The sequence below is a fragment of the Trichomonascus vanleenenianus genome (assembly GCF_965637985.1).
Source record: "Trichomonascus vanleenenianus strain CLIB 3782 genome assembly, contig: TRVA0_010S, whole genome shotgun sequence".
NCBI classification, from domain to species: domain Eukaryota; kingdom Fungi; phylum Ascomycota; class Dipodascomycetes; order Dipodascales; family Trichomonascaceae; genus Blastobotrys; species Blastobotrys vanleenenianus.
In genome coordinates this window covers 132206-157433 of record NW_027481877.1, presented here as the reverse complement: position 1 = coordinate 157433, position 25228 = coordinate 132206, and the positions used below count along the sequence as shown (strand labels likewise).

At 49.9% G+C, this 25228-nt stretch overlaps 11 protein-coding genes across 12 annotated transcripts; 6 read left to right on the top strand and 5 right to left on the bottom strand.

Annotated features, from left to right (window-relative positions):
• Positions 1–1957: 1957 nt before the first annotated feature.
• On the top strand, positions 1958–3727 carry RIB2 (bifunctional DRAP deaminase/tRNA pseudouridine synthase RIB2; the record flags this gene model as incomplete). The annotated part of the gene is made up of 1 exon (XM_076683706.1): positions 1958–3727. One exon carries the CDS (start codon positions 1958–1960, stop codon positions 3725–3727), a length of 1770 nt encoding a protein of 589 aa, XP_076542050.1.
• Positions 3728–4413: 686 nt separating this feature from the next.
• Positions 4414–6870, top strand: NAT1 (peptide alpha-N-acetyltransferase complex A subunit NAT1; the record flags this gene model as incomplete). The annotated part of the gene is made up of 1 exon (XM_076683705.1): positions 4414–6870. One exon carries the CDS (start codon positions 4414–4416, stop codon positions 6868–6870), a length of 2457 nt encoding a protein of 818 aa, XP_076542049.1.
• Positions 6871–7229: 359 nt separating this feature from the next.
• On the bottom strand, positions 7230–7735 carry HNT1 (adenosine 5'-monophosphoramidase Hnt1p; the record flags this gene model as incomplete). Its single annotated transcript, XM_076683704.1, has 2 exons — positions 7230–7639; positions 7693–7735. The coding sequence occupies 2 exons, from the start codon at positions 7733–7735 to the stop codon at positions 7230–7232; spliced, it is 453 nt and encodes a 150-aa protein (XP_076542048.1).
• Positions 7736–8288: 553 nt separating this feature from the next.
• SLM5 (asparagine--tRNA ligase SLM5) lies at positions 8289–9653 on the bottom strand (the record flags this gene model as incomplete). Its single annotated transcript, XM_076683703.1, has 1 exon — positions 8289–9653. One exon carries the CDS (start codon positions 9651–9653, stop codon positions 8289–8291), a length of 1365 nt encoding a protein of 454 aa, XP_076542047.1.
• A 780-nt stretch (positions 9654–10433) lies between these two features.
• On the bottom strand, positions 10434–11169 carry SFT2 (Sft2p; the record flags this gene model as incomplete). The annotated part of the gene is made up of 3 exons (XM_076683702.1): positions 10434–10737; positions 10792–10912; positions 10965–11169. The coding sequence occupies 3 exons, from the start codon at positions 11167–11169 to the stop codon at positions 10434–10436; spliced, it is 630 nt and encodes a 209-aa protein (XP_076542046.1).
• A 1244-nt stretch (positions 11170–12413) lies between these two features.
• On the top strand, positions 12414–13319 carry RTG1 (Rtg1p; the record flags this gene model as incomplete). The annotated part of the gene is made up of 1 exon (XM_076683701.1): positions 12414–13319. One exon carries the CDS (start codon positions 12414–12416, stop codon positions 13317–13319), a length of 906 nt encoding a protein of 301 aa, XP_076542045.1.
• Positions 13320–14236: 917 nt separating this feature from the next.
• Positions 14237–14662, bottom strand: SDH5 (succinate dehydrogenase assembly factor SDH5; the record flags this gene model as incomplete). The annotated part of the gene is made up of 1 exon (XM_076683700.1): positions 14237–14662. The coding sequence occupies one exon, from the start codon at positions 14660–14662 to the stop codon at positions 14237–14239; it is 426 nt and encodes a 141-aa protein (XP_076542044.1).
• Positions 14663–15064: 402 nt separating this feature from the next.
• Positions 15065–16429, top strand: NUF2 (kinetochore-associated Ndc80 complex subunit NUF2; the record flags this gene model as incomplete). Its single annotated transcript, XM_076683699.1, has 1 exon — positions 15065–16429. The coding sequence occupies one exon, from the start codon at positions 15065–15067 to the stop codon at positions 16427–16429; it is 1365 nt and encodes a 454-aa protein (XP_076542043.1).
• Positions 16430–17138: 709 nt separating this feature from the next.
• NBA1 lies at positions 17139–20958 on the top strand (the record flags this gene model as incomplete). 2 transcript variants are annotated; one of them, XM_076683698.1, is made up of 2 exons in its annotated part: positions 17139–17720; positions 18217–20958. In XM_076683698.1, 2 exons carry the CDS (start codon positions 17139–17141, stop codon positions 20956–20958), a joined length of 3324 nt encoding a protein of 1107 aa, XP_076542041.1. The 2 variants fall into 2 exon arrangements, with proteins under 2 accessions (XP_076542041.1, XP_076542042.1); XM_076683697.1 differs by lacking the exon at positions 17139–17720 and adding an exon at positions 17963–18115 and having other exon boundaries at positions 18214–20958.
• Positions 20959–21118: 160 nt separating this feature from the next.
• On the bottom strand, positions 21119–22720 carry SIR2 (NAD-dependent histone deacetylase Sir2p; the record flags this gene model as incomplete). The annotated part of the gene is made up of 1 exon (XM_076683696.1): positions 21119–22720. One exon carries the CDS (start codon positions 22718–22720, stop codon positions 21119–21121), a length of 1602 nt encoding a protein of 533 aa, XP_076542040.1.
• A 171-nt stretch (positions 22721–22891) lies between these two features.
• On the top strand, positions 22892–23232 carry MRP10 (mitochondrial 37S ribosomal protein mS37 MRP10; the record flags this gene model as incomplete). Its single annotated transcript, XM_076683695.1, has 2 exons — positions 22892–23083; positions 23149–23232. The coding sequence occupies 2 exons, from the start codon at positions 22892–22894 to the stop codon at positions 23230–23232; spliced, it is 276 nt and encodes a 91-aa protein (XP_076542039.1).
• Positions 23233–25228: the final 1996 nt, after the last annotated feature.

Genomic DNA, 25228 nt, shown 5'->3' with positions numbered 1-25228 from the left:
GTAAATGCCTCATGTATCTGGTGACGCTCAGGAGAGCCGTGCCATGAATCCTCATTTCAATCCTCATTTCAAAATTATAGTGAGTATCGTGGATTGTCGGCTGCAGGAAATCCTCATTTCAAGCACTTCCGTTTCATATGCAGTCCTCATTTCAACACAACTAACGCTTTCCCCTCGTTCGTTGAATATTATATACTCTGCATCAGAAGACATCTAGATCAGTAGACAATCACCGGAATGCTCGGATTTGACAGCCAAATGCTGCCTTAATGTCTTCATGCATTGTCATACCGATTATGGTTCAAGCCGGATAGCGTGTCATCATGGAGTAAGCTCTTCACGAAGTTGATACTAAAAAGGGTATTAGCATTTTGCTGTAATACTGTTGCCCTCCTAGGCCTCGCAATTTCATTATATACCAAGGAAACTAGCGAGCAATTGGTACTGTATTGTGTGTGATATGCAACGGATATTACTGTGCGGCGGGGGTAATGTTTTGGGCCACTGGATTCTGATTCTTCTGTGCCTCGAGTCACCGTTACACACTACACCTTGCACCGGTAATAAACGGTACAGTTTAGTTACAAGGCGACAGTGTAGCTAATAAATGTACTTTTTTTTCTGTTTTCTTCGCATTATTTAGAAACGCGAAGGGCTAGTGACTTGGTGCCTTGAAACTCGCAACCATGGTACGAACACTCGAGGAAGGCGGTGCTAGCATTTACTATTGACCTTGGATCACTTCTGATTCTGCACTCACCTCAATACTAGTAGACGAGCATCTGATGATATCTCAATTTCTGTTCCCGAGTCTCAAGACATCACCGAGCTACGTAAGATGCCGACAGATCCCGCCGAGACTCCGATAAGGGTGAGCCGTCGGAAAATTCGGCAAACACCATACCCCATGGAGGGGGCAGCATCAAACTCGGTGCATTACTCTCTCACCGTAGCGACAGGAGCGCAATAAGGCGCCCGGTCAGACCTCATTCTCCTGTACGAATGCGAGGTCTTGCAGAAGAAGCAGCAGGATCTCCGAGCCAAGCAGAGCATCACGAAGTGCCTGATGAGCTTGGAAGCTTAACAGCAGAGTTCATATATGTGTTTGTTTGTTCCGCAGGTCTGCTCTTATTTTCTTTCCTACTCGGCGATATCACTGTTAATCAAGAAGAATTCAAGCGAGCTCTCGGAATTCAGAACAGTGCGCTTCCCTGGCCAATGGGTGCCTATACTATCCCATTGAGTCTTTTCGTAGTGATCTCCGGCTCTCTGAGTGGTTTGACACCGCCGAGGATGCTAATGGACGGTGCATTCGCCTGGTTAACAGTCTGGAACATCGTCGGTGCTTTCTCAATCAAACCTAGCATTTTATCACACTCTTGTGGGTGAGAATTCCCAAGGAGGAAGAAAAGGAGCACGTCGCTTAATCATGGATTGATTACATGTACTCGATTGATTACATGTTCTCGATTGTTCTGGCATAAGCTCGTTCTTCGTGGAGTCAAATTCTTTTCCCTTCAAGCAACATTGGAATCGCCTTTGCTTAGTGGGAGAATAGGATATTCGATCATGATACGTATTGATTTATCATGGGATGCAATTATAGTCGTCTAATGAATCGAGAGCCTTGAAAATGATCGCACTTCAACGAGATTTAAATGATTCTCTTGTACTATCGTAAATTGGCCGTAATATTGATTCTCTATTCTTTAACAAAAATGGCATAATTACAAACACACTAAACTAAATAACATGTATTGACGCCATTCATCAATGTCATTACCATGGTACTATCTATCCACATGAAGAACGATATTATGGGTGGTGATCTCAAATGCCGGAGGTCGTACGGGGGTGGAAAAACATAAAATTTCGTCAAATTTCACTTCCGTTGATAAGGTTCATGAGGTGGATGAGGCCCCGGATCATATCCAGACCCGTATTCAGATCATTCAGCATGACAAGCAGAAACGAACGAAAGAAAGAAAACGTAAAAAGAGATGAGGCCGGGTTCCGCGTGAAGCGACAGCACCTGGACTCCGAGGTCCAGCTCTCTCCAGATCATATCACCATAAAAGATGAGATCGCCCAGGGCGCAGAATACGTAATTGAGGGTCCATTGAGGCGAGTGCCGCCCTACTACTTTACCTACATTACGTTCTGCAAACAGCGGTGGCGAGACCGCAAACTGATGGATATCTTCACGACCGAGTTCCGCGATAAGGACGAGGCGTACTACCGCAAGGCCATCGCCGAAGGGCAGGTCTACGTTAACGACAAGAAGGCTGATCTCAACACTGTGCTGAGGAACGGCGAAAAGATGAGGCATCGGACTCACAAGCACGAGCCCCCAGTGACTTCCCGCGAGGTCAAGATCGTGCATGAAGATGATGAATTAGTGGTCATTGACAAGCCATCCGGCATGCCTGTCCACCCTACTGGGCGTTACCGGTTCAACACTGCCGTAATGATCCTCAAGCACGAACGCGGGCTCCATGTGCACCCGTGCAACCGACTTGACAGGCTGACCTCTGGGCTCATGTTCATGGCCAAAAACCCAAAGGGAGCCGAGAAGATGGGCCAGCAATTGCGGTCGCGGGAGGTGCGAAAAGAGTACATAGCTCGGGTAATTGGTGAATTCCCGGCTGCGGAAGAGATTGTGTGCGAAGAACCGCTTTTGACCGTGGACCCCAAGGTCGCGCTTAACCGAGTGCATGCGGAGGGCAAAGAGGCGAAAACGGCTTTCCAGCGCATCAGCTACGACGGTCAGACGAGCGTTGTCAAGTGTAAGCCGTTCACCGGCCGGACGCACCAGATCCGGGTCCACTTGCAGTATTTGGGTTACCCCATTGCCAATGACCCGATCTACTCCAATGTGTCCGTGTGGGGGGAGAACCTCGGCAAGGGCGGGGACGGAGATACCAAGGAGATTGCTGCAAAATTGGATCGCATAGGCAAAGATAAGGTTGCCGAGAGCTGGTTCTTCCCAGTGACGCAGGAGACCACGTCACACAATCACATTGACAGCGGCGAGCGGCTGACCGGGAGCAAGTGCGACGTCTGTGAGACCGATCTGTATACCGACCCGGGGCCAAACGATCTGGACTTGTGGCTACACGCACAGCGATACTACGCCGAGGACATGTCCTGGAGTTACGAGACACCAATGCCCGATTGGGCACTTGAATCGCACCGGCCGTTTATGCAAATGGCGTTGGAGGAAGCGAGAAAGTGCGGTCCGACGGAGACTGCTTTCAGTGTGGGCGCTGTGCTAGTTAAGGACGGCGAGGTGCTCGAGACTGGTTACTCGAGAGAATTGCCTGGGAACACGCATGCCGAGCAATGCGCACTGCAGAAGTATTTTGACCGGACAGGAGAGAAGGATGTGCCTCCGGGGACGGTGATTTATACTACGATGGAGCCGTGTTCATTAAGGCTGAGCGGGAACGAGCCATGTGTTGACAGGATTCTCAAGACCAGCATCAAGACTGTGTTTGTTGGTGTAATGGAGCCGGATACGTTTGTCAAGAAGAATACGGGATTGGACAAGTTGAGGCACGCGGGCGTGGAGTATATTCATATTCCCGGCTTCGAAGCGGAGGCTATCAAGGCTGCCACTTTTGGTCATCCTTCGAAGGAATCTACGGAAGAACCAGCGCAATCGGAGGAGCCAAAGGAATCAACAGAATCCGAGGAAGCAAAGGAATCAACACAATCGAAGGAGTAGTTTACAGACCTTTTTTTTGGTTATAGACTTGCATCTAGCATTGAATAACTTGAGCGTGTACTGGCTCTTAGTGCCACAATCATCGATTAGTTACCTAATAGTAATCCAACTAATTAACTGGCATAGTTAACATTATGGAGGTTGCATAACTAGTGCTAATGGCCAAATGATTAATTTCGATAAGCTATTCTATAAATTTGTCTAATGTACCAACTGGGTAGCTATAACGAATAACTGTATCAACTGAGCGAGAAATGGTACGGACTCAACTTTTTTTTTACATTTAATAACTAAACAAGATAACATACCAATGCCTCAATCATTTTATTGTCTCTTCAACTAAAGCAGGATGTCAGTAGGCCCGTGCGGCTTTTTCGAGGGCCAGCCCTCGAGCTCCCGTAGTGGGGGCTCCGCCCCCAAACCCCCATCGAAAACCCCAGTCCTTATATCAACCAGATCTCCTCGCAGAGGAGCTCCAGGGGGGTTTGGGGGGACTGGTCCCCCCCAATTGTAATCCTAGCCGGTATTATACAAAAGATAGGTAGTGGAGGTGGGTAGTGGAGTGGCCGGGGATCGAACCGGGCACTCGCCCGCCCCCCCTGGGACGTAAGTCGCCCCTCCAATGGTGCAAAAAGTGAAAAACTCCAACCCCGGAGGGCTACGTGAAGTCGAAGAAACGTGAAAAAATGGCGATTCCGAAGAACAGGACGCTTCCGCCGAAAGATGCCAGTAACTTCCGTACAGCACTAAAGCTGTACGAGGCGAAACAGTACAAAAAGGCCCTCAAGTCCGCTGAAGCGGTGCTCAAAAAGCACCCCGAGCACGGCGAGACTCTGGCCGTAAAGGGCCTCATCCTGTACTTCCTGGAAAAGAAGGACGAAGCGCACGACTATATTAAAAAAGGCCTCACCAAGGACCTGACGAGCTACGTCTGCTGGCACATTCACGGCATCTACCACCGTCAGGAGCGCAACTATGAAGAAGCCTGCAAGTGCTACACCAAGGCATTGCAGCTGGATCCGCAGAATCAGAATATTGTGCGTGATTTGTCGCTGCTCCAGATGCAGGCCCGTCAGTATGAAGGGCTTGTCACGTCGCGCAAGCGAATGCTCCAGGAAAAGCCCGGGTTCCGGCAGAATTGGACGGCACTGGCCGTTGCCCAGCACATGACGGGCGACTGCTCAGCGGCTGAAACTACGCTGACGAGCTTCGAACAGGCCGTCAAGGAGGAAATACCAAAAACGGACCTCGAAAACTCGGAGGTGCTGCTGTACAAGAACCGAATCATCTATGAGGGCGGCGACGTTGGCAGAGCTCTACAGAACCTAGAAGAGATCAAGGATAATGTCACGGACCGACTCGCCGTACGAGAGTACCGGGCAAAGTACCTGCTTGAGCTTGGCAAGCTAAAGGAGGCCGAGCGAGAGTACCGGGCACTGATTAAGCGTAACTCGGAGTGCGTAGACTACTACCACGGCCTGGAAGAAGCACTGCAGATCAAGGAGGACAATGTTTCGCTTAGAAAACTGCTGTATGCGCGACTGGCCGAGAAGTATCCGAAAAGCGAGGCACCTAAGCAGATTCCGCTGTTTGAGTTCCTTACAGGAGATGACTTCCAGCAAGCTGTAGGCAAGTACCTGACGGAGAAGCTGGCTCGGGGTGTACCCAGTCTGTTCTCCATGGTAAGGCCATTGTACAATGATCCAACCAAGCGGAACGCCATTGACGCGTTTATTCGGGAGAAGTATGCGTCTCAGCAGAACGGTTCTGTCGCTGGGGTTGACCCGGCCAATCAGGTCTGGACTACGTTTTTCCTGGCCCAGCACAGCTCTCACCTCGGCGACCACGAACAGGGCCTAAAATACATCGAGGAGGCCATTGCCCATACTCCAACTCTCGTAGAGCTACACATGGTAAAGGCTAAGATTCTAAAGCGGGCTGGAGACCTCACAGCTGCTTCGGAGACGATGAACGAGGCGCGGCTTCTGGATCTCCAGGACCGATTCATCAACACCAAGACGGTCAAGTACATGCTGCGAGCGGGCGAGATGGCCACGGCCATCGAGACTGTGAGCCTGTTCACCAAAAACGACTCTAGCGGTACTGGCGTGAGCGACCTTCACGATATGCAGGCGCTGTGGTTCCTCATTGAACAGGCCGAATCTTATGCTCGCCTTGGTGAACAGGGTCTTGCTTTGAAGCGGTTCCATGCTATTTTCAACATCTTCAAGGAGTTCAAGGGCGACCAGTACGATTTCCACTACTACTGTCCGCGTCGCGGCACGATCCGGGCCTACCTTGACATGATCCGGTGGGAAGACAGCCTTTACTCCGACCCAATGTACGTCCGGGCGGTTGAAGGCGCCATGAAGATTTACTTTGCACTGGCAGATAGAAAGGAGAACCCCGAGGCTGCCGAGGACGAGTACGGCGATATGGACGAGGCTGAGAAGAAGCGGGCCCTGAAGAAGGCCAAGAAGGAACGAATTAAGGAGCTCAAGCGTCTCCAGGATAACGACAAGGAGTCCAAGGAAAAGGCTAAGGATACCGATCCACTTGGCCGAGAGCTTCTTACTGTAGAGGACCCAGTGGCAGAGGTTGAGAAGCTGTGGAAGCCAATCCCTGAATCTTCACGCGCCCTGGAAAGTGCTCCGGCCTGGAAAATTGCCTTTGAGCTGTTCCTGCGTCAGCACAAGTATGTTCTGGCTGTCCAGGCTCTGGTCAAAGCTCGAAATGCTGGCGCCGAGGCTCATTGGCTAGCCGCTTCTGCGGTTCGGGCCCGGTTCCATCTCGAAAGTGACGATAAGACTCCAGCGGCTCTGCGTACTGTGCCTCTCATGACCCTGCCAACTGTGGCTCCCGAGGGAAACATTGCAGAAGATAATCTCGACGCGTATCTTGACAGTTATGTGTTGTCTTCTGAAAATGCACCGAGTGTGTTGTCATGGGCTCGTGCTAAGAAAGATATAGACGGTGAGAAGGCCGATCTCAAGGCCATTGGCGATAAGCTGATGATTGGCATCGAAAAGGGCTCCATTGAAACGGTGAGAGAGGCGTACGCTCGGATCCGCGGCTGGAAGTGCCCACAAGTGGAAGAGGCAAAGTCTCTGGCTTTAAAACTCTGGCCCAGAGCCACTTTTTAGATTTAATAGATCTCCCATTAATGCTCATTAACTGGTTACCATTAACGGCGTACTTTGCATTGTCGACGCAGTTAGATCAGGCCGTAATACCTTGGTAGTACCGGTTAACTTATAAATTCCACCCCACACTTTTAACTTTCTACCAATTGCCAATTAACGGACTACATGGGTTCCTAAACAGATCTCGACCAGTAGATCAGCCTTCCAAATTTAATTTGGAAACAGAGTGATTAACGTTAAATCCAAAGGCTAACAGCGATATAACAGGCCTATTTCTCGGACTCAACAGCTTAAGAATTCGGCTAAGGACATACGGCTTTGTAATATTTGGTTTATGTTGTATTTCAATTGAAAGATGATTACATCTTCGCCGCATCGTCGCCGAGCTTCTTAAGGAGCTCAGCGTGCAGCTCCTTGACCCTCTCAGCGGCACCGGCATCAGATGGCCACCCAACTCCAAGGCCAGTAGCCTGGTCTCGCTTAGGAATCAAGTGAACATGTACATGATCGACCACCTGGTGGGCAATTCGGCCGTTGTTCTGCAAAATGTTATATCCAACAGTGTTCGGGTCGTTGACGTCGAGGCCAGACGCAATTGCAATCTTCTTGGCGACCGGAAGGAGTTCCTGGAGGTAGTCGTCCGGAATGTTGTGGAGCATAGCGCCGTGGTGCTTTGGAATGATCAAAGCATGTCCGCTGGCCGTGGGCTGGATGTCCATGAACGCCAGGGTCTTTGGCGTCTCAATAAGCTTCAAGCATGGGATATCACCTAAGAAATCACTCAATTAGCCGGGTACTCCACTCGATATACTGAATACCTACCCTTGACGATCTTGCAGAAGATACAGTTGGCAGCAGAGGACATTTTTCAATTGGGTTTCTTGTCAGTTGGAGTGAAGGTTGTGTGGAGAGGGGGAGGAACGGAACGCGACAATGTCCCGACCCGGTCTCCATCTGCTCCCGGAGTTTAGGTATTCTTGAGCTTGGCACATAAGTTGCGACGATTATATTGCAGTTGTGGAAGTATTGATATAGTTAGGGGTGTTGTAGGTATGAGTATTAGTACATTGAGTAATTTATATACAGGCGACGACCGATAGTTGATCATAATTGCACCTTCTAAGAATCCAACAGTGCAGTGCTTCTATATATCGCTGAGAAGGCTTTAATTGAACTATTTATGCCGTAAATACATATACCAATACTTTTAATAAGATTTTATCTTCAATTAATTCATATACCGGTGCTGTTAATAAGTTTTATTCAATCAATACATATTCCAATAACCCTTACTACCGGTAGTAACATAGTTAGATATAAGCTAGATACACGTTCTTTCCCAAGGTTAATCGAATATTCATCTATCAATCTATAACAATTATGGTATACTATTTACAAGTCAAATCACGTATATGCAATTAGCAGACACACGACCCTACGTGACGTGGGAAACCAATGGCATCCCGAATGTTCTCCACCCCACAAACATAACATACAAGCCGCTCAAATCCAAGCCCATACCCACCGTGCGGGAAGGACCCGTACTTCCTAAGATCCGTATACCAACTGAGATCCTCAACGTTCATCCCAGTCGCCTCCATGGCCGCCATAAGCGACGCATAGTCGCCTTCTCGCATGCTTCCGCCAATCAGCTCGCCAATGCCCGGAACAAGCAAATCAAAGCATGCCACAGTCTTGCCGTCGCTGGACTTCTGCATGTAGAATGGCTTCTGCTCAGTAGGATAGTGAGTGACAAATACTGGAGACTTGAAGTACTCGCCGGCGAGGAACTTCTCATGCTCTGACCCGAGACTGTCTCCCCAACTCAGCCGTCTTAGCTTGCTTTTAGCGGCGCTCTTCTCCAGGATCTCAATAGCCTCGGTGTAAGTAATCCGAGGCCACGCTTCGCCAGAAAGAGCCTGCCACCGGGACTCAACCAATTCTTTTTTGTCTTTTTGTCTAATAGAATTAAGGAGGTCATCGGCAGCCTTACCCTTAGGTACGGCAGATCTAATCATATTTTCAGCATTGGACATGACAGACTCCAGACCGTTCTCCGGGAAGGCGATTTCTGCCTCGACCATCCAGAACTCGCTGAGATGTCTATTAGTGTCGCTCTCCTCGGCCCTAAAGGCCGGAGTGAAGTTCCACACGCGGCTGAGTGCTGCGGCGTACACTTCGAGATGCAATTGGCTCGACACAGTCAAGTTGGCACGCTTGGGGCCAAAGAATTCAGGGTTATTGGGCGAGGACACGCAGAACGTCTCTCCGGCGCCCTCACAGTCCGATGAGGTGAAAAGAGGAGAGTTGACCTGGGTGAACTCGGCGCCCTCAAAGAAGGACGATATCCGCGAGAGAGCATACGACCTATACCTGAGCACCGCAGAAAACCCCTGAGTCTTCCATCGGAACTGTGGAATCGTCCGCAGGAACTCTGGCGTGTGATACTTCTTTTGGAGTGGGTATTCGCTCGAGGCGGGCCCAATAACGCGAATATCGCTGGCCGCAGAAGCCTCAAGCTCTACATGTTGGTTCGCCCCAGGCGATTGCTTCAGGGTGCCCGTGATATTGACACAAGCCCCCGTTGAGAGCTCTTTGGACAGCTCTGGGGGCATGACCACCATGAGAGACGAGCTCGACGTTCCGTCGGCCAGATCCGCAAACGCGACATTCTTCAAACGTCGCACCGAGCGAACCCATCCATTAACACTCGCAGTCTCTCCCAGCCTCGGACTGGCTACTATCGACCGGATCGTGTTGAGTAGGGCCTGAGACGCTCTCATTCTTGGCTACTGAAGGTCGTCGGGATCTGGAAAATTCCATGCCCGGTCCGATGACGATGGAGGGGGTGTACGGCTGTGTCACAGATCCCCCCGCCGTCCGGAGTGCGGCTCACCGTCCTCAAAAAGCTCAGAAACTTTAAAACCCTGAGGAGTATACCCGCACCTGGGGGTCTGTGTTTTGACTTCCTCAACTAACCATGTTTCTTAGGGACCAGAGGAACGAGCCGCTGAACAGAGACATCAAGTACTGGGAGCGCCAGCTGCTGGGCAGGAAGCTTGTCAACGACGAGCGGGAGCACGAGAAGAACCGCGATACGAGCTTTCTCGTCAGTGACCTCCCCATCCGTAACCAGATTGGCATGGATCTCGAACCTGCGGCAGACGACATCCAGCCAGACCGGTACGTATCTACTACTTTGTATTGCAGTAGCTTGGGGCTAACTAGTTTAGATTGAGCGTTTGTGTCGACGATAATTGGGTAGTTGTCAGCGTAGGATTCTACTAGGATTATAGCTTTTGTAACTAGCTTATCGCATCAAAACTAGATCCGTGTTTATTGGGGGGACTAGTCCCCCCAAACCCCCCTGGGGCTCCGCTACGCGGAGATCTGGTTGATATCGGGGGTTTGGGGGCAGAGCCCCCAACTACGGGAGCTCGAGGGCTGGCCCTCGAATACACTTAGTGTAATTGGGGGGACCAGTCCCCCCAAACCCCCCTGGGGCTCCGCTACGCGGAGGGGTTAGCTTCATCAATTGAAATCTCTCCGGAGCTACGGGAGGGCTAGCTGTTGATCCAGGAAGTGACCTGTCTTGCGCCCACACGAGAAGCGAAGCGGAGCCCCTGGGAGCCCATGGGGAAGTAGGAGACGGCGTACCACAATGCGGCGAGGATCTGCACGATGATGGCTGGGACGGTGAGGATGACAGATCGCATGCCCAGCGAGAATACAAGAGTCGCGAAGATGGACCCGAAGTAGGCGATTGTGAAGGGCAGCCGAGCCGCAGAGGTAAGATGTTTCAGGTACGACAGAGGCCCCTGCAACACGCCAAACGAAATGATAAAAAGAAGCGACCCCAAAGACCACCTACAACTATTGTTAGCAACGACTCCAATTGACAAAAAAGGAAAGCACACTTACAAGACGGCGAATTTCCTTGGCTTGACTGCTAGCAGGGGCAGCAGGAAGAAGCACAGGGCAAAGCAAGCCGCTGCACCCAACAGACAGATTGAAAAGATCAGCAATCTATCCCATCTTGACACTATTTTTAATTCAGGTTAGCACCAATCGAAACTTTGTTGGGTAATACCTACAATTAAACCACTCTGGCTCTTCTACGATGTCAGGCTGCTCTCTTTCGCTAACTGGAAGGCGAACGTAGTTCTCCTGCTGGAACGGGTTCCATGATTTGATCTTGGAGAAGAAGTTTGAGGGCTGCTCCACGGAGTCGAAGCTGGTGGACGGCAGGCTGTTCCGCCATGTGTTCAACTGGTTTCGAAACGCGTTCTCCGACGACATCTCCCCTCTACCTCTTTCACTACACTTTAATCACTACACTTCTGGGTGCCTGGTTGAGGTGTCTCCCCCGGCGTTGGGAGTTCATCACCATATTCCCGGTGTAACGTGGAGAAAGGCTTACCCTGCAGTCAGAGACATTGCGGACCATCTACGAGGTTATAACTGTAGGCCATCGCGTACTAGACCCGTATTTATTGGGGGGACCAGTCCCCCCAAACCCCCCTGGGGCTCCGCTGCGCGGAGATTTGGTTGAGAAAGGGGGGTTTGGGGGCAGAGCCCCCAACTACGGGAGCTCGAGGGCTGGCCCTCGAATACACTCCAGTAACTGTAATTGGGGTTCCTCGAACCTAGGAGGTACTCCAAGACTCTTGGCCCCTTGGCAATTCTGGAACCGGGGCTCGTATAGCGGAGATGTCGTATGGCGGATGACACGCTGCTGAGTAATCGTCCCAACGACACCCGTTGTACGGAGCGACTTCGACATGGCACGCTGGTTGTCCTGATAGGTGGTCTATCCACCCCCCTTTTTAATCGGAAGATCTAGACGAAAGGACTAGATAACAGCAGATCAGAAGAGCAACCCTGCGCCCCAAAGTTGCCTATTTTACCACCAAAAAATTCCCAGCTACTCCGCACTCCCCGGGAGATTAGCAAGTGTGGGGAGGGCGGGTCCGTCTTTCTCCGCGATTTTGGGAGAGTGGCTAAAGCGCTCGCCTCGTAGACTCATCACTTGCAGCACCCCCCATACCCACTTAATAATTTGGAGATTTGCTATCAGTTTGGCCACACCAGCCCCTTTTTAATTATTTTTGTCTGCTGGCGACAAGCGTTGCAACCTACGGACCCCTTCAGAAAGCTCAGAAAGTTTTCGGAGACCTCAGAGAGAGCAGTTTTGGATAGTGGCGCCCCCTGATAGCCCCTGGAATAGTAGAAATTATTGGGTTATTGATATATTTGGACCGGGAGACGACAGATAACCACGGTTCTGGACGATGAACCCGTACATTAAAGAAGAAGACTCGTCACACGGCGGAAATCTTCTTTCGCGGGCAGTATTGACACGAGGACTCAACTCGTTTGACGATAACATGTCGCACCACGGAAACAACCACTCATCGGCAATCGATGAGAACGACCTGCTGGACCTGGAGGGCCTCCACAGCCCGGATTTGAACAACAACTCGTACAACAACCACTACAACCCTCCGCCACCGGTTCCGCCCAACAGCATCGCCACAAGCCAGATGACCAACCCGCACGCCATGGCAGCAGCTTCGATAGGCTTCTCGACGACCCCCAACAGCTCGACACCGTCGCGACCCATCCATCACCACCACAGTGGTCCCCTGGGTACGACGCCACCCGTTCTAGAGTCGACTTCGCCCTTTGACGACTTCATGATGAACTCCCGGGGCATGCGGAACCTTCAGCAGCGCCAGCCGTACTCCCCGGATACCTATACAAATAAGTTCCTCAACACGGTCAACAGCAACGGGTCGACACCGGTCGGGTCGTACGACAGCCGCAGCGGGGTTCCGCCGAACTTTGGCGGGCTCGCTTCGCCGCCGCACGCCTCTACGCCGAACCAGAACTATTCGGTGTTGGCAAGTAGCCTTCCGGACCATTCACAGCAGCTGTCGACGACACCTACGACTGCGGAGCTGCTCGCCGAGCGCCGCAGGAGGCGACGAGAGAGCCACAATGCCGTCGAGCGAAGGCGCCGGGACAATATCAATGAGAAGATCAAGGAACTGGCCGATTTGGTACCGGAGCCGTTCTTGTTGGGCCAACCGGATGCCAACGGCAATTATTCGACGGTGGGAATTGCCAAGGACGAGAAGCCCAACAAGGGCACGATACTCAGTAAGAGCGTAGACTATATCAAGCATCTCCAGCACGTGATTGACGAGCAGAACCGTCGCGAACTCGAGCTCCAGGAGCTGGTGCAGTCGCTTCAGCAGGCGGCCGGTCAGCCTGTGACGGAGTTTGGGTACACTTCGGCAGAGCTGGAGCTGTCGAAGCTGGGCATTGGGCCCAAGCCCGTCGTTGCGGCTACGGGCACCAGCGAGGCTACCGCAACGGGCGACATCTCCTCCAATGACGACAAGACTAACGAATACTTTGACTACAACAGCTATAACAACCAGTGATAATTAGATCTATAATATAGTGTGTTTCTCTCTTCTTATTCCTACTATTTCTATCAATTCGTTCCGATCTCTCCGAGATCTCAGGGGGGGCGTAACCCCGAGATCAAACCCACCTCAGATCTCTAACCCGGTCTCAACGGTGTCCTCACCACTTTTGGAACAGCAACTATAGTATATTGATTGATAGCTACGATGCAACTTTGCTTCGCACTGCGTAAGCGTAACCCAGGCTGGTGGTGTTTTATGGGGGACCAGTCCCCCAAACCCCCTGGGGCTCCGCTTCGCGGAGATTCGGTTGATTCGGGGGGTTTGGGGGCAGAGCCCCCAACTACGGGAGCTCGAGGGCTGGCCCTCGAATACACTCCATGGTAGTGTGTAATTGGGGGGGACCAGCCCCCCCCCAAGCCCCCCCTGGGGCTCCGCTGCGCGGAGAATAGTGCGGTTCGCAATTGCATGATCAGAAGCGTAATGTCACGTTAGATGACATATAGAGAGAGATAAATGATAGCAATGGTTGATCTTATTCCGAAGGATTCAGTGGTTGGGCAGCTTTATCATATTCTTCACATGTTCAACTATCATCGACTATTGTAGTACACCCCCAAAATGCTTCCCCTCCCCCTGCGTAGTATCTCTTCTTCTTCCTGCCAAGTCGACATTGAGGGGTAGAACCTATTTTTACCTCCACTTGACTCCGCTTGACTCGATTTGACTCGATTTGAAGAATGAAGGTCAGATGAATACGCATGCACGATCGAAAATATCAAGAGCCCCTACCACCACAGATAACAACCTCATCATCTACACAACAATATCATGTTATATCATTCATCTCACCAGTAATATCGTAGGTAATACGTTAAGAAAATACCAATAATAATACAATAGTGAAAAAAATACCAATACAGTTAATATATTTACAAATCCGGCATTCGGAGCACCTCGCGCTCCCGGTTCTCAGCAAGATCACGAAGCTTGGCCATGATTGGCGACTTCTCCCATTTCTCAGGGCACGGGTTGACATCATTGTTACGGGTCGCCCAGTAGTAGATATCCCAATCAGGCTCATCCAGCAGCTTATCATACTCGTCCATCTCCGCCCGTGTCATGGTCGGCAGGTACAGCTTCGCAAACTTGGACAGAAGCAAGTCCGACTCCAGGATCCCTCGCTTCCGACTCTGATAGAGCAGTCTAGCCCGCTTGGTGTCATCTGATTCGCCGTGTCGAGGCAGGGGTTCGATCCGGATAGTGATCTCACCCTCGCCGTCTTTAGCAGAGGAGAAGGCTCGAATGATAGGCCGCCTCGCTACCAGCAAGCTCGTGGTTCTTCTCAATGCAAACATGCTCCGTCTAAAAATGCTTGATCTGATTGGTACAGGTCTGGGGTTCGTCGCTTGAAATTAAATTTGGTGATGTTTCTTGCGCGCGCGATTATAATCTCCCAACTTCGTCGGCCCCGAAATTGACTCCTATATATCGACAGCAGTCCACTACCAGTACAGCGACAACACTGGGGCTCTGCCCCAGACCCCGTAGTTGGGGGGCCAGCCCCCCAAACCCCCCTCGTAAACCATCTCTACAAGCCCTCCGCGGAGCGGAGCCACGGGGGGTCTGGGGGGCTGGCCCCCCAGGAAAGTAACGCCGCACGCACCGCGGCTTACGGTGGGGCGCGCGACATCCCAATTGGGATTGTTATCACCAAGATCAAACGCGACAGGCGACGCGGTAGTGTAAATAGGTGGAAAATGTCGGTATATAGGAACTCGATGGTGCCACCGTCGACTATAAGGCGTGGAACAGTGGTGCATAATGACATATTTCCTTTGTTGGACTTCCGCGAGATTGCAGGGTGCCTTAACGAGTGCGAGTTTACCTCGGACGAAGAACTGCTGCAACGGCCCACGAGCCAGTACATCAACACGCTCTTCGAGCAGATTATAGAGTCCTTTGTGGGCATCTCAGGCGAGCGATTGAGGACTTCTCTGCGCGAGTGTACCCAATACATGGAAAACCCTGATCTACAACAACCGAGCGTCAGCACTCTGGCGTTTCAACGATTGGTACACAAGTTCCTCCTTGACTGCGGAATTGAGGACTTTAATATCACGGACATGATCAAACCCGAACCGCAGAGGTTCCGCCGCATTCTCTCGGCCGTAGTGAACTTTGCACGGTTTCGAGAGGAGCACATGGGCGACTGTGAGGAGCTTGTAGTACAGACCGAAGAAAAGAACGGACGACTGCAAGAATTGGAGCAAGAGCGGCAAGAGCTGCAGCGCCAAATTGCAGAAATGGAACGCAACTCCCGAGAAAATGTCGAACAGATCAAGCAGGTAGAGAGTCACAATTCCAAAGTTGAAGGCGATCTTCGACAGCTCAAAAAAGTCCAGGAGGAATTGACCGAGGAACACAACGTGTATCGCCGTGATAAGAACCAGCAGGTCGCTAAACTCCAAGATACCAACTACCTCGTGCTGGAGACAAAGAAGGAGATGGAAAAAATGAGGCCATATCTGGTAGAGAGCCCTGAAATGCTGCACAAGATCAACAATGAGATGAATGCGTCATTGGCCAGCTCGCGGCGCGACCTGGAAGCTCTTGAGAAGCGGTCTCGTCTGCTGGACGTGTCGACCGAGTCATTTAAGCTCATCACCCAGGACATTGGCTCCTGTCTCAAGGTTGTGGAGGACTGTGAGACAGAGTTGCGCAAGGAAGAGGAAGTCGCGGCCAAGGTCACCAAGTACCAGGAGGCTCTCGAGGGGAAGCGCCAAGAGGAGCAGGAATTGGACCGCGAGCTTCAGCAACTGGACCGCAAGATCGCGTTGAATAAAGACAAGATCCAGCGGGCGCTAGCTACCAAAGGTCAGAAGCATGACGAGTTTGCCCAGACCCTTCAGCGGCTGCAGAACGAATTGGGTACCGCCATCGCCGAGCGCGATATGAATACCCAAGATATGGACCGAAAGCGGCATGACATTGAGGCTACGGAGTTTACCATGGCTCAGCTCAAAGCAGACTGGGAGTCCGAGATGAAGGCCATCGTCGCCGAAACGGGGCGCCTTCAGGCGCACATTGACACCTACCTGAGCTATATGGAGCGGCGCATATAAGCACCCTTTTTTTTATTTATTTTTTCTCATCGGCCGTTACAATGATTGCATTTCATTTCAATGTGTGCATGACAGCGAGGATCAATGCCACCTCCTTCGCTGCCTTTCGTATACTCCACCCATACTTTAGAAGAGCGGGCGGAGCCAGGAGGTAATAGAACCAGCCTCTTTGATTTTTGGATAAGCTTTCCCACCACGCCCAGCCACTGTCACCGTGTGGCTGGGGTATATAGAAAGCGGAGCGATGTACTACATGATGCGTATGTAGGTTAGGCACTTTCGGGGCGGATATGCTGGAATTCATTTGTGTGACACAACCCGCCAACCGATATGAGACTTGAGACTAATGAGCTGATGACTAGAACAATTTCACTTAGTGAGATCCGGAGACAGGAGGATCATGTAAGTGCCGCACACCTACCTACCACCCGGATTTTTTTTATTTTTTTTTTTTACTGAGTATTGGCCCCGGGGAACGGGAACGAGAGACGCAGTGGCATATTAGATGTTAATTGCGGAACCGTATTTTACACTCGCAGCTGGAAACGGTGTGTGGGTTATAATATTTTCACTCTCTTCTCTCTGGCTAACAATCCGTTTTTTTTCTTTCCTTCCTTCCTCGCCATACCAGCTTTTACGACTATTCCTCTCTGCTTGAAAGCTGATAAATTGATCCGCCGTTACACGAGTAGTTAATAAAGTCCAAGAGATGTCGGTGGATCTAGGCGCAATGATGAAACGCGCAGGCCGGATAGGAACTGATCAGTCAGCGCAGAATGACTTCACAAGTGTATCGGACAACTCGAATGCCACGGTAAATGACCATACACCTGTTAATGATTTGAACATTAGTACTCCGCGGAGCACGTCTGTCAATGATTCAACCAATACCACCCCGCCGAACAAGCCTGTCAATGATTCGACCAGCAGTACTCCGCGAAGCAAGCCGGCTCTGAAAAGTCTTCCTCTAAACCTAGAAGTACCTCAATTTTGGAAGCGGAAGAACCCCAAGAGTCCTCTATCTTCTCCTCCTAATTCTGTTCAGTCTCCCAAGTCTGATGTGTCACCCAAGTCCAACGGTACCAAGTCTACCAGTGATAAGTCCAATAGTGACAAGTCGGAAATACCAGGAACTCTTGGCAGAGTGAAAGCTATAACCTTAGGCAAGAACAATAAGCCCGCATCTTCCACAACCTCATTGAAATCGACTACGACAGCCCCATCAGACACTACGTCCAAAGTGAGTTCTGGGGTGAACGAAATCCTTTCCAAGGCAAAGCAGCAGCTACAGGTGAGTTATATATCATGCTAACATTCCCTCGCAACCCTCTCTCCTTCTCTCTCAATCACATCGTCCGATTCCAATTGCCCAATTCGATCGCGTTCAAGGGGGAGGGATATGAGGATAATAAGAGGTTGGATGTCGAATTTCCCATAATGACGTGCGGCTCACCGACATGGGGTGAGCATCTTGCCGTTTTGGGAATGAAGTGCCCATCCACCCCAATATTGTCTCATATCCTATCGCTCCTGGAGCCAACCTCAAGGTAAATTGTTCCTTCTGGATAGAAGCCAGTTTAACAAACGAGGTCAGCTTCGCAATCTAGTTGGAAGGAAAATCGATACCGTTGATTGACATCGGGCGTGGTGGTTGTTAATCGTTTGGTGAGCTATCAGTTAAATGGTGTAGGTGCGACAGAGAGAAGCGAGAGGCCTAAATGGCACAACGAATTGGATAAAGTGTGTACTAACTACGGGCGTTTCGACGTTTGATCTTGTTTTAGGAGATGGACAGCTATTTGTCTAACACTAATATCGCGTCGCAAGAGTCGCTGAACACGAATTCAAAATCGAATTCCATTCAGTCCTCTACACGCTTTGCAATCAGTGAGGAACAGAAGGATAGCGAAAAGAAAGAAATGGCCCAGGATCCCGCAACTCCTAACTTTCCTCGCGATTCCGGCATCCAGCATTCGGACGATGACTGGGTGTCCAATGTGACTCCTCCACTGGTTACTGCCTGGAGGACTTCCTCTGGGAAGCGCAAGAAGCGGGAGAGCAAGAATAGAGACCAACTAAACGATGTGGCCGAGGGACGCGAAAATGCCACTTCTTCTTATCTTGGGCCGACTTCTCATCTTGAGCTGGAAGGAGATGACGATGACGAAAAGCGAGTATCCATCGCACCTTCGTTGAACGATAGAAGCTCAATGCACTACTCGCCTATAATCGAAAAGGCAACTCAAGTGGCTTTCACATCGGGGCCTATCACCGAAAGTGACTCTTCTTCGTCTAATCATCACGACGACCACGAATTTGAGACTCCTGCAACTCAGCAGGGGCAGCGCTCACCGATGAAATCTGTGTCCATTGAGAGGCTACGCGAGTCAACACAAAAACTGGAGGCCCTTTTGTCGGACATCAGGCTTCTCCGGCGGTCCACTTCGAACCGCCATGGGACCCAGTCATATGCCCAGGCGAAGCCCCGGCGGATCGCATCGGCGGCGCACACTATCACCAGTACCTCTAGCAGCACTGATGACTACTCGTACTCCAGCTTTGATCAGGATTCGGCTCATTTACTGCGGAAAAAGCCGTCTTCGCTCCATCAAACGCCACCGCCCTCGCGAAGCTCTCCAAATGACCCGGCAATTGTCGTTCAGCCGTCTCCAGCGACAGATGCTTATCCTCCACCAACTCCTCCGCTTTCAGAGGCGGTGTTTATCACCGATCAGACTCAGCATGGTGATAATGGGGATAGGCAAGAAAGAAGACGCGAAGGACACTCTTTGGATAATATCACTGCGTGGACCAAGGACTCTTCACCCTCTCCTGCATCGTCTCAGTTACTGGTGAGCAAATCGTCACGGGGAATATACTCTCCGGCCAGCTTTTTGGAGCAGACCCATGTCCCTCGTACCCATACTAGGTCATACTCACTGCCAGTACGCGTCCGCCCTCTGACTCACGTAGGCGAGTCGAATTCGCCACTGTCGCCACTCAAATCGCCAATGAGCAAGTCTGGTGCTAACTTAGGTCGGCGAGTTGTGTCTGTCGCCCATGTTGATAGCCGAACCCCAGTGCCTCAGCCGACTACTTCGACCCACCGACGGCTGTCGTCTGATTCGTCTTCAGAAGAGGATATTGATGGGCTCATGAACTCTCTAGAGGACTACCGAGCCCGTCTCGGCGAGGTCAACCGCCCATCTCACCCGCCTTTGCAGCTTCAGAGCCCATTGCATAGCCCTGCAGTGATACAGCAGTCTGAATTTTCGCCAGCGTTTACTACTGCGCCTAACTCGCCTCTGAAAACAACTCCGCTTGGTATGCCGCCATCAAGACCGCCGCCTCCAAAGCCGCCTACTCTTCCAATGCTGAGCTACTCTTGGCAAAAGCAACCCACTTTAAAGGAAGAGATGGACGAGCTTCTTGAGCTGACGCCACCAAAACGCAAGACTACAAGCAATTCATCATCCGTCAATGGCAGTGGCAAACGTGATAGCCAGGATTCTTCTGCTGACTCGTACCGAACTGCGCGGGAAGAGCTCCGGGAGCCTCACAGTGCATTGTCACGCGACGTTACGTCAATTGAAGAGGAGTCTGATGAACAGGCTTCTTCGAGTAATGAACAGTCGCAACGGTCCACCGATGTTTACACGGGTACCGTTGGAAACAGCGCCGCTACCCTGGAGAACATGGACCGGCATAATAGCATCTCGGGTGAGATTGTAGACACTGAGGAGGAGACGTCACCGCTGAACATCAAGCTTAGTCGGCGTACCTCAAGCAATTCGACATTCCCGCGGAACTCTCTGCGAAGCAATACTTCGTCTAATAACAGTCCAATTCTTGGAAGCACCACCCTAATGAGAAGCGTGTCGAGTTCTAGGCCGTTGCCAGAAATCCCTGGTGAGTACCAGTTTGGCCGACACGGTTCCACGGCTAGTAGTAGTGCGTCTACGGCTAAGCCGCTTCCACGGTCTATGCAGATGAACCCGCTTCCAGTGGTATCGGAATCAGCTCCAGAAGAGGATGAGCAGAGACGAAGAAGAACAAGTGCTCGGGTAAGCAGTGATAGTCGATTCGACGATGCTGATGATTATGTTGAGGCTACTCGTGAGGAAAAGCCGCGGCGACGAAAGCATGAGAAACGGGGTAGTAATGGCGAAGTAAAGCGTTCGAGCCATTCGTCGAGGCATAAGTCTAAATCATCCAAGCCGCGCTCCTATTTGCCTCCGCAGGATGAAAAAGAGAGAAGGACGAAGAAGGAGTCGCGACACCGCAAGGTGCGATCGTACACGACGAAGCAGCCGTTTTCGGAGGCTACAATTGAGCAGCTTTACGAAATGGCCTCCGCTACGCTCAAGCTTGATGATGTTGACATTCCGGAAGATGAGCGGGTTCTTATTGAGAAGTTTGTCAATGCGGTATCGAAGCTCTCGATCGAGATTAACATTGACGAACGGAAAAAGCTCGAAGGTAAAAGGCGTCTCAACAATGCCCTCAGAGCAATTGAAGGCTGGTTTTAGTCATTGCATTTTGATGTTATTATATATGATATGTTTGTGATTTATTGTTCTTACCATTTTACTGGTGTTTGTTACCGATGGTGCATTGTAGAGCTTGTAATATGCTGCGCATGGCGGTCCATAATATAAAGAGCAAAAAATGCGTGAATCTATATCGTTATTAATCAGAGACAAATTTATACATGTTCTTCTTGTCAATGTGTTCTATTCGACCGTCGGGGAACGTCGAGTCTGTGTCGGTGGCCCTGCGCTTGGCCATTGAGTGCGTAAGAGGCCAACTCATTTTCTGAGCTATCCATTCGACAACGTCGTCGCAACCACCGCTGAATGTAATGTCGAATTCGTTGTGCGTGACGGAGGTTTTGTTAATATAGATCTGGGGCGTGGTAGGTTTGACAATTCGGATGATTTCGCTAACGGGGGCCACCTTAAGAGATGTACCTATGCAGATTACCAGATCGCATTTTGCAGCGTCGCCGTTTTCGCCAAGAAGCAGGTTATCAAATCTATCTGGCAAGGCTTCGCCAAAGAAAGTGATATCTGGTTTGAGAACACCATAGCAAGGATCGTCTGAATCCGATTCGTCGTCAGAGTTTTGATGTGAACGTTTTGGCTTGGGTCTAATGCTGCAGACAGGACATTTAGCGACCTCGCCCTTGCGAAGGCTCTCAAAAATAGTGTCTCCTGGGGCCTTGTACCCACAGGTAAGGCAGGTTACAGATGCAAACGAACCATGGCACTGGACAACCTTATCATGGTCAATTCCCGCGTTCGCCTCCAAATTGTCGATATTCTGTGTGTAGTTTCGAAGCAATTTGTTCTGATCCTGGAGAAGCTTGATGAACGCATGTGTAGGGGTGAAGAGGCCATGTTTGGCCGGAAGGATCTCCTTTGCTACAGAGTAGAAAATCGAGGGGTCTTCACGGAACAGTCGGATATCGAAGACCTCCTGGGGGTCCCCAAGCCCCAGATACTCCAACTTTGAGTAGAGACCCGATCCTTGAGATCGAAAGTCGGGGATACCCAATGAAGTTGAAATACCTGCTCCAGTAAGCACAAGAACATTCTGTGCAGATTCCAGCACCTCAACAAGGTCCTCTATTGATTTTGGATAAGGCAGTCGCCGTCTTGCCGACGAGAAGTGCCGGAGAGCTGTCGGGATGAACGCAGTGAATTCATACAAATCAGGGGTCGTGTCGACCAGATGCAGTGGCAAGGGGAATCCAATTGCAGCCAGCACTTGTGGAGCAGAAAACTTCTTCAATTTGGAAATCATATCCTTCTCAGCCTGGGTCTGGGGCTCGTCAGCCTCTGCGTTATCGTCATTACTCAAGGCATACAGGAAGAGGAAATCATACGGTCCCAGCGTCTTTATGGCATCTCTGATTTCGTTAATCTGCTCTGGGGACACCCGTACTCGTGGAATTGAGTCGTCGATGTCTTCTTCGTCCTCCAGGCAATCCTCCATGGCGGAAAGCACCTTCTGCTGCCATGGGTTCAGGGACGTCGTAGAGCCTTCGCTCTCGTCTGAAGACGACTCTTCAGCAAATCCTTGAGGGCTAAGCTTATTTGCTTCTTCTTCTGCTTCCTCCTCCTCCGATGTAGGCTTCTCAAGGACATGTGAGATGACGGCTGCAGGCTCATCGAACGCAGACCCGAACCCTCCAGCTTCTTCGTCCGCGCTGACGCTTGCGGCCCGGGAATCAGCCGGAGTCTCCACGACAGAGTAATCGTCCGTCTTGGGCTTTTTGAACGGCCGCATCGCACAAACTCCGGTCGCCGTGGGGTAGCAAGTGGTTGGAGGGGAAACGGCTTCTGTCGTTACGGCTCTTACGGGGAGATATCGTACTCAGCCGCACAAAATTTCACGATGGTCCCAATACATGTCCCAAATACGTCGGGGATTGAAAATTTATCAAACCACATAATACCAATGTCGAGTAAGGCTCCAGTAAGGCTACCGAACTTGAAGAAGCTCAAGGTCAAGTCGAGCGTCGTCCAGGAGCGGGGTGGCCCGTGCATGGTTGTTATGACCAACTTGTTGAACTGCTGGGCGTCGAACGCTCACGGATCAAAGGAGTGTGCCGGTCTCGAGCAGGACCTCAAGACTTGTATGACTGCCAAGGTGAGTATTTTATTATTATTATATTTGAAGGATTTGGATTGTTTGATTTGCTAACGATATTATAGCGATCGGCTACTAAGCATAAGGTTACTACTAACTACCACGCCGCTCGGCTGCTCAAGAAGATCAACCCAAAAGCTCACGATTAGAATCCTTCATCTTGTATATATATTCCTATTCTATTGTTTATTAATGTCATGATATTGTTTTTGTTCTTTGGCGGCTGGTTGCCTTCAGGATTTGTAATATCTGGCAGATATCTAGTTCAGTCCATTAAAAAGCGATAATCATTGCCTCAAGAAGTTATAGAAATCATTAGAAATAATTCAAGAAGTTATATGGCAATCGTTGCTTCATGAAATTTATAACATGGCAAAAGATTGGCTAGTAAAGCCTGGCTGATTGGCATGGTATATAATTCCGCATGCGCCAAACTTTGACAGATACCGGTACTTCTGAATGAAACTTGTGTAACCAATCGACTATTTTCGAGGCAAACAATGTTGCGATATTTAAAGCCTTAATAGACCTTTTCTAAGCGTAGAGTGAATTGCTCTATTCGCCGGATATCAATAATGTCTGGGTCTGTAGGATCCATGTTAATTTTTCATTAGGTCAGAATGTTAGGCAAGTTATTGCAAAGTCGCAAAAGTCATTGAAAACACCATGTACTTGATTAAAAGGACTATTGCATTGTAGTTGTATGGGGCTTCCGTGAGAGGCTTCGGAGTAGATAATTTAAAGCCGCTGTCGCATCGAGACAATTGAAACTTTGTTGTCGACAATGACCTATTGGTACTCTAAGAATAATTCTAAGCACTCATAGTCCTCGTTTGAAAATCTGAAGTTCGTGTGTAAATACCTGGTAGCACCATTGAGTTACCGGTAGGGGGGGTAGGATTTAACAATAGCAGCTTAAATATCCATGGCTACTTTTCCGTTCAACAATTATTATACCTGTATTTTGCACGATCAACTGAAGAATGTTCCATTTGTAAGCCATCGGTATTCATAATGGCCATCATCACGGTGCTCATGTGGTATAAAAATAGGCTCAGTTGACCGTTAAATTTAATTTATTTAATTACCGTATGGAGTCCTATTACCAAACCCGGTATAAACATTTTGTCTACGCAGGAATAATACCGGCAATACCGGAAATAATAAAAGTCAATTGCGTAGGATATAGTTAAAAATGTTATCTAAGGGAACCAATGGTACCTATTCTACATGTTATCAATGAAATTAATAGCTTTAAAAAGATGCAATACTCTACTGAGAATTCAACTGCCGAAGGTATCATTCGTTCTCGTAGTAGCTTTTTTGTAGCTAGCTTAAATACTGTGTAGCCCTATCTTTAACATGCACAAACCAAGCTCTTTACCTTCATCGTCATACAACCCCACAAGCTGAGAAGAACCGGTATACCGTGGTAGATTTTGGCTCAACTAACGTCATACTGCCTGGTACCAAGTAGGAAATAGTACATGTATTGAATCGGTGGCTGAAGCCAAATATCATTGCTTCTCACTCAGCTCCATGCAATGCTTAAACCCATATATGTAATAATTTACACACCGATATTGAGATAATACGCTGCCTCCTATTTACGGAAACTAAGCTACCTCCTGTGCGGAATCGAGATAAGATGCCTCCTGTTTACAAAATTGCATATCCGTACCCTTCCCTAGGGTTGGTGGTACCTCCAATTAAAGGGTGTATTTTTACTCCCTGAAATAATATTCCAGTGAAGAAGTACCTGTACCGGTACCCCTAAACTACAGTATAAGTTAGACGGTAGTACCGTACATTGGGGGACCAGTCCCCCAAACCCCCTAGGGCACCGCTGCGCGGAGGAACAATCAATTAAATAGAAAACGTCAAAGCAGTGCTATGTACTACTAAAGTAGTGCAGTGGGCCACAAATAGCCTAGTACAAACCCATGTGAATAAAAATATGACCGACGGTTGAGCGATAAAGCTTATCGGGGCACATTCCAACCAACTAACACTACAACATCGAACATCAAATTCTGGCGGTACGCTTTCCCACACTCACGGCTCTTCTCACTGTAATTGGCTCATTTCTCACCCACCTGACGGAATCTACTACAGTACCGCAATACTAAGTGTTTGTAGTGGCTG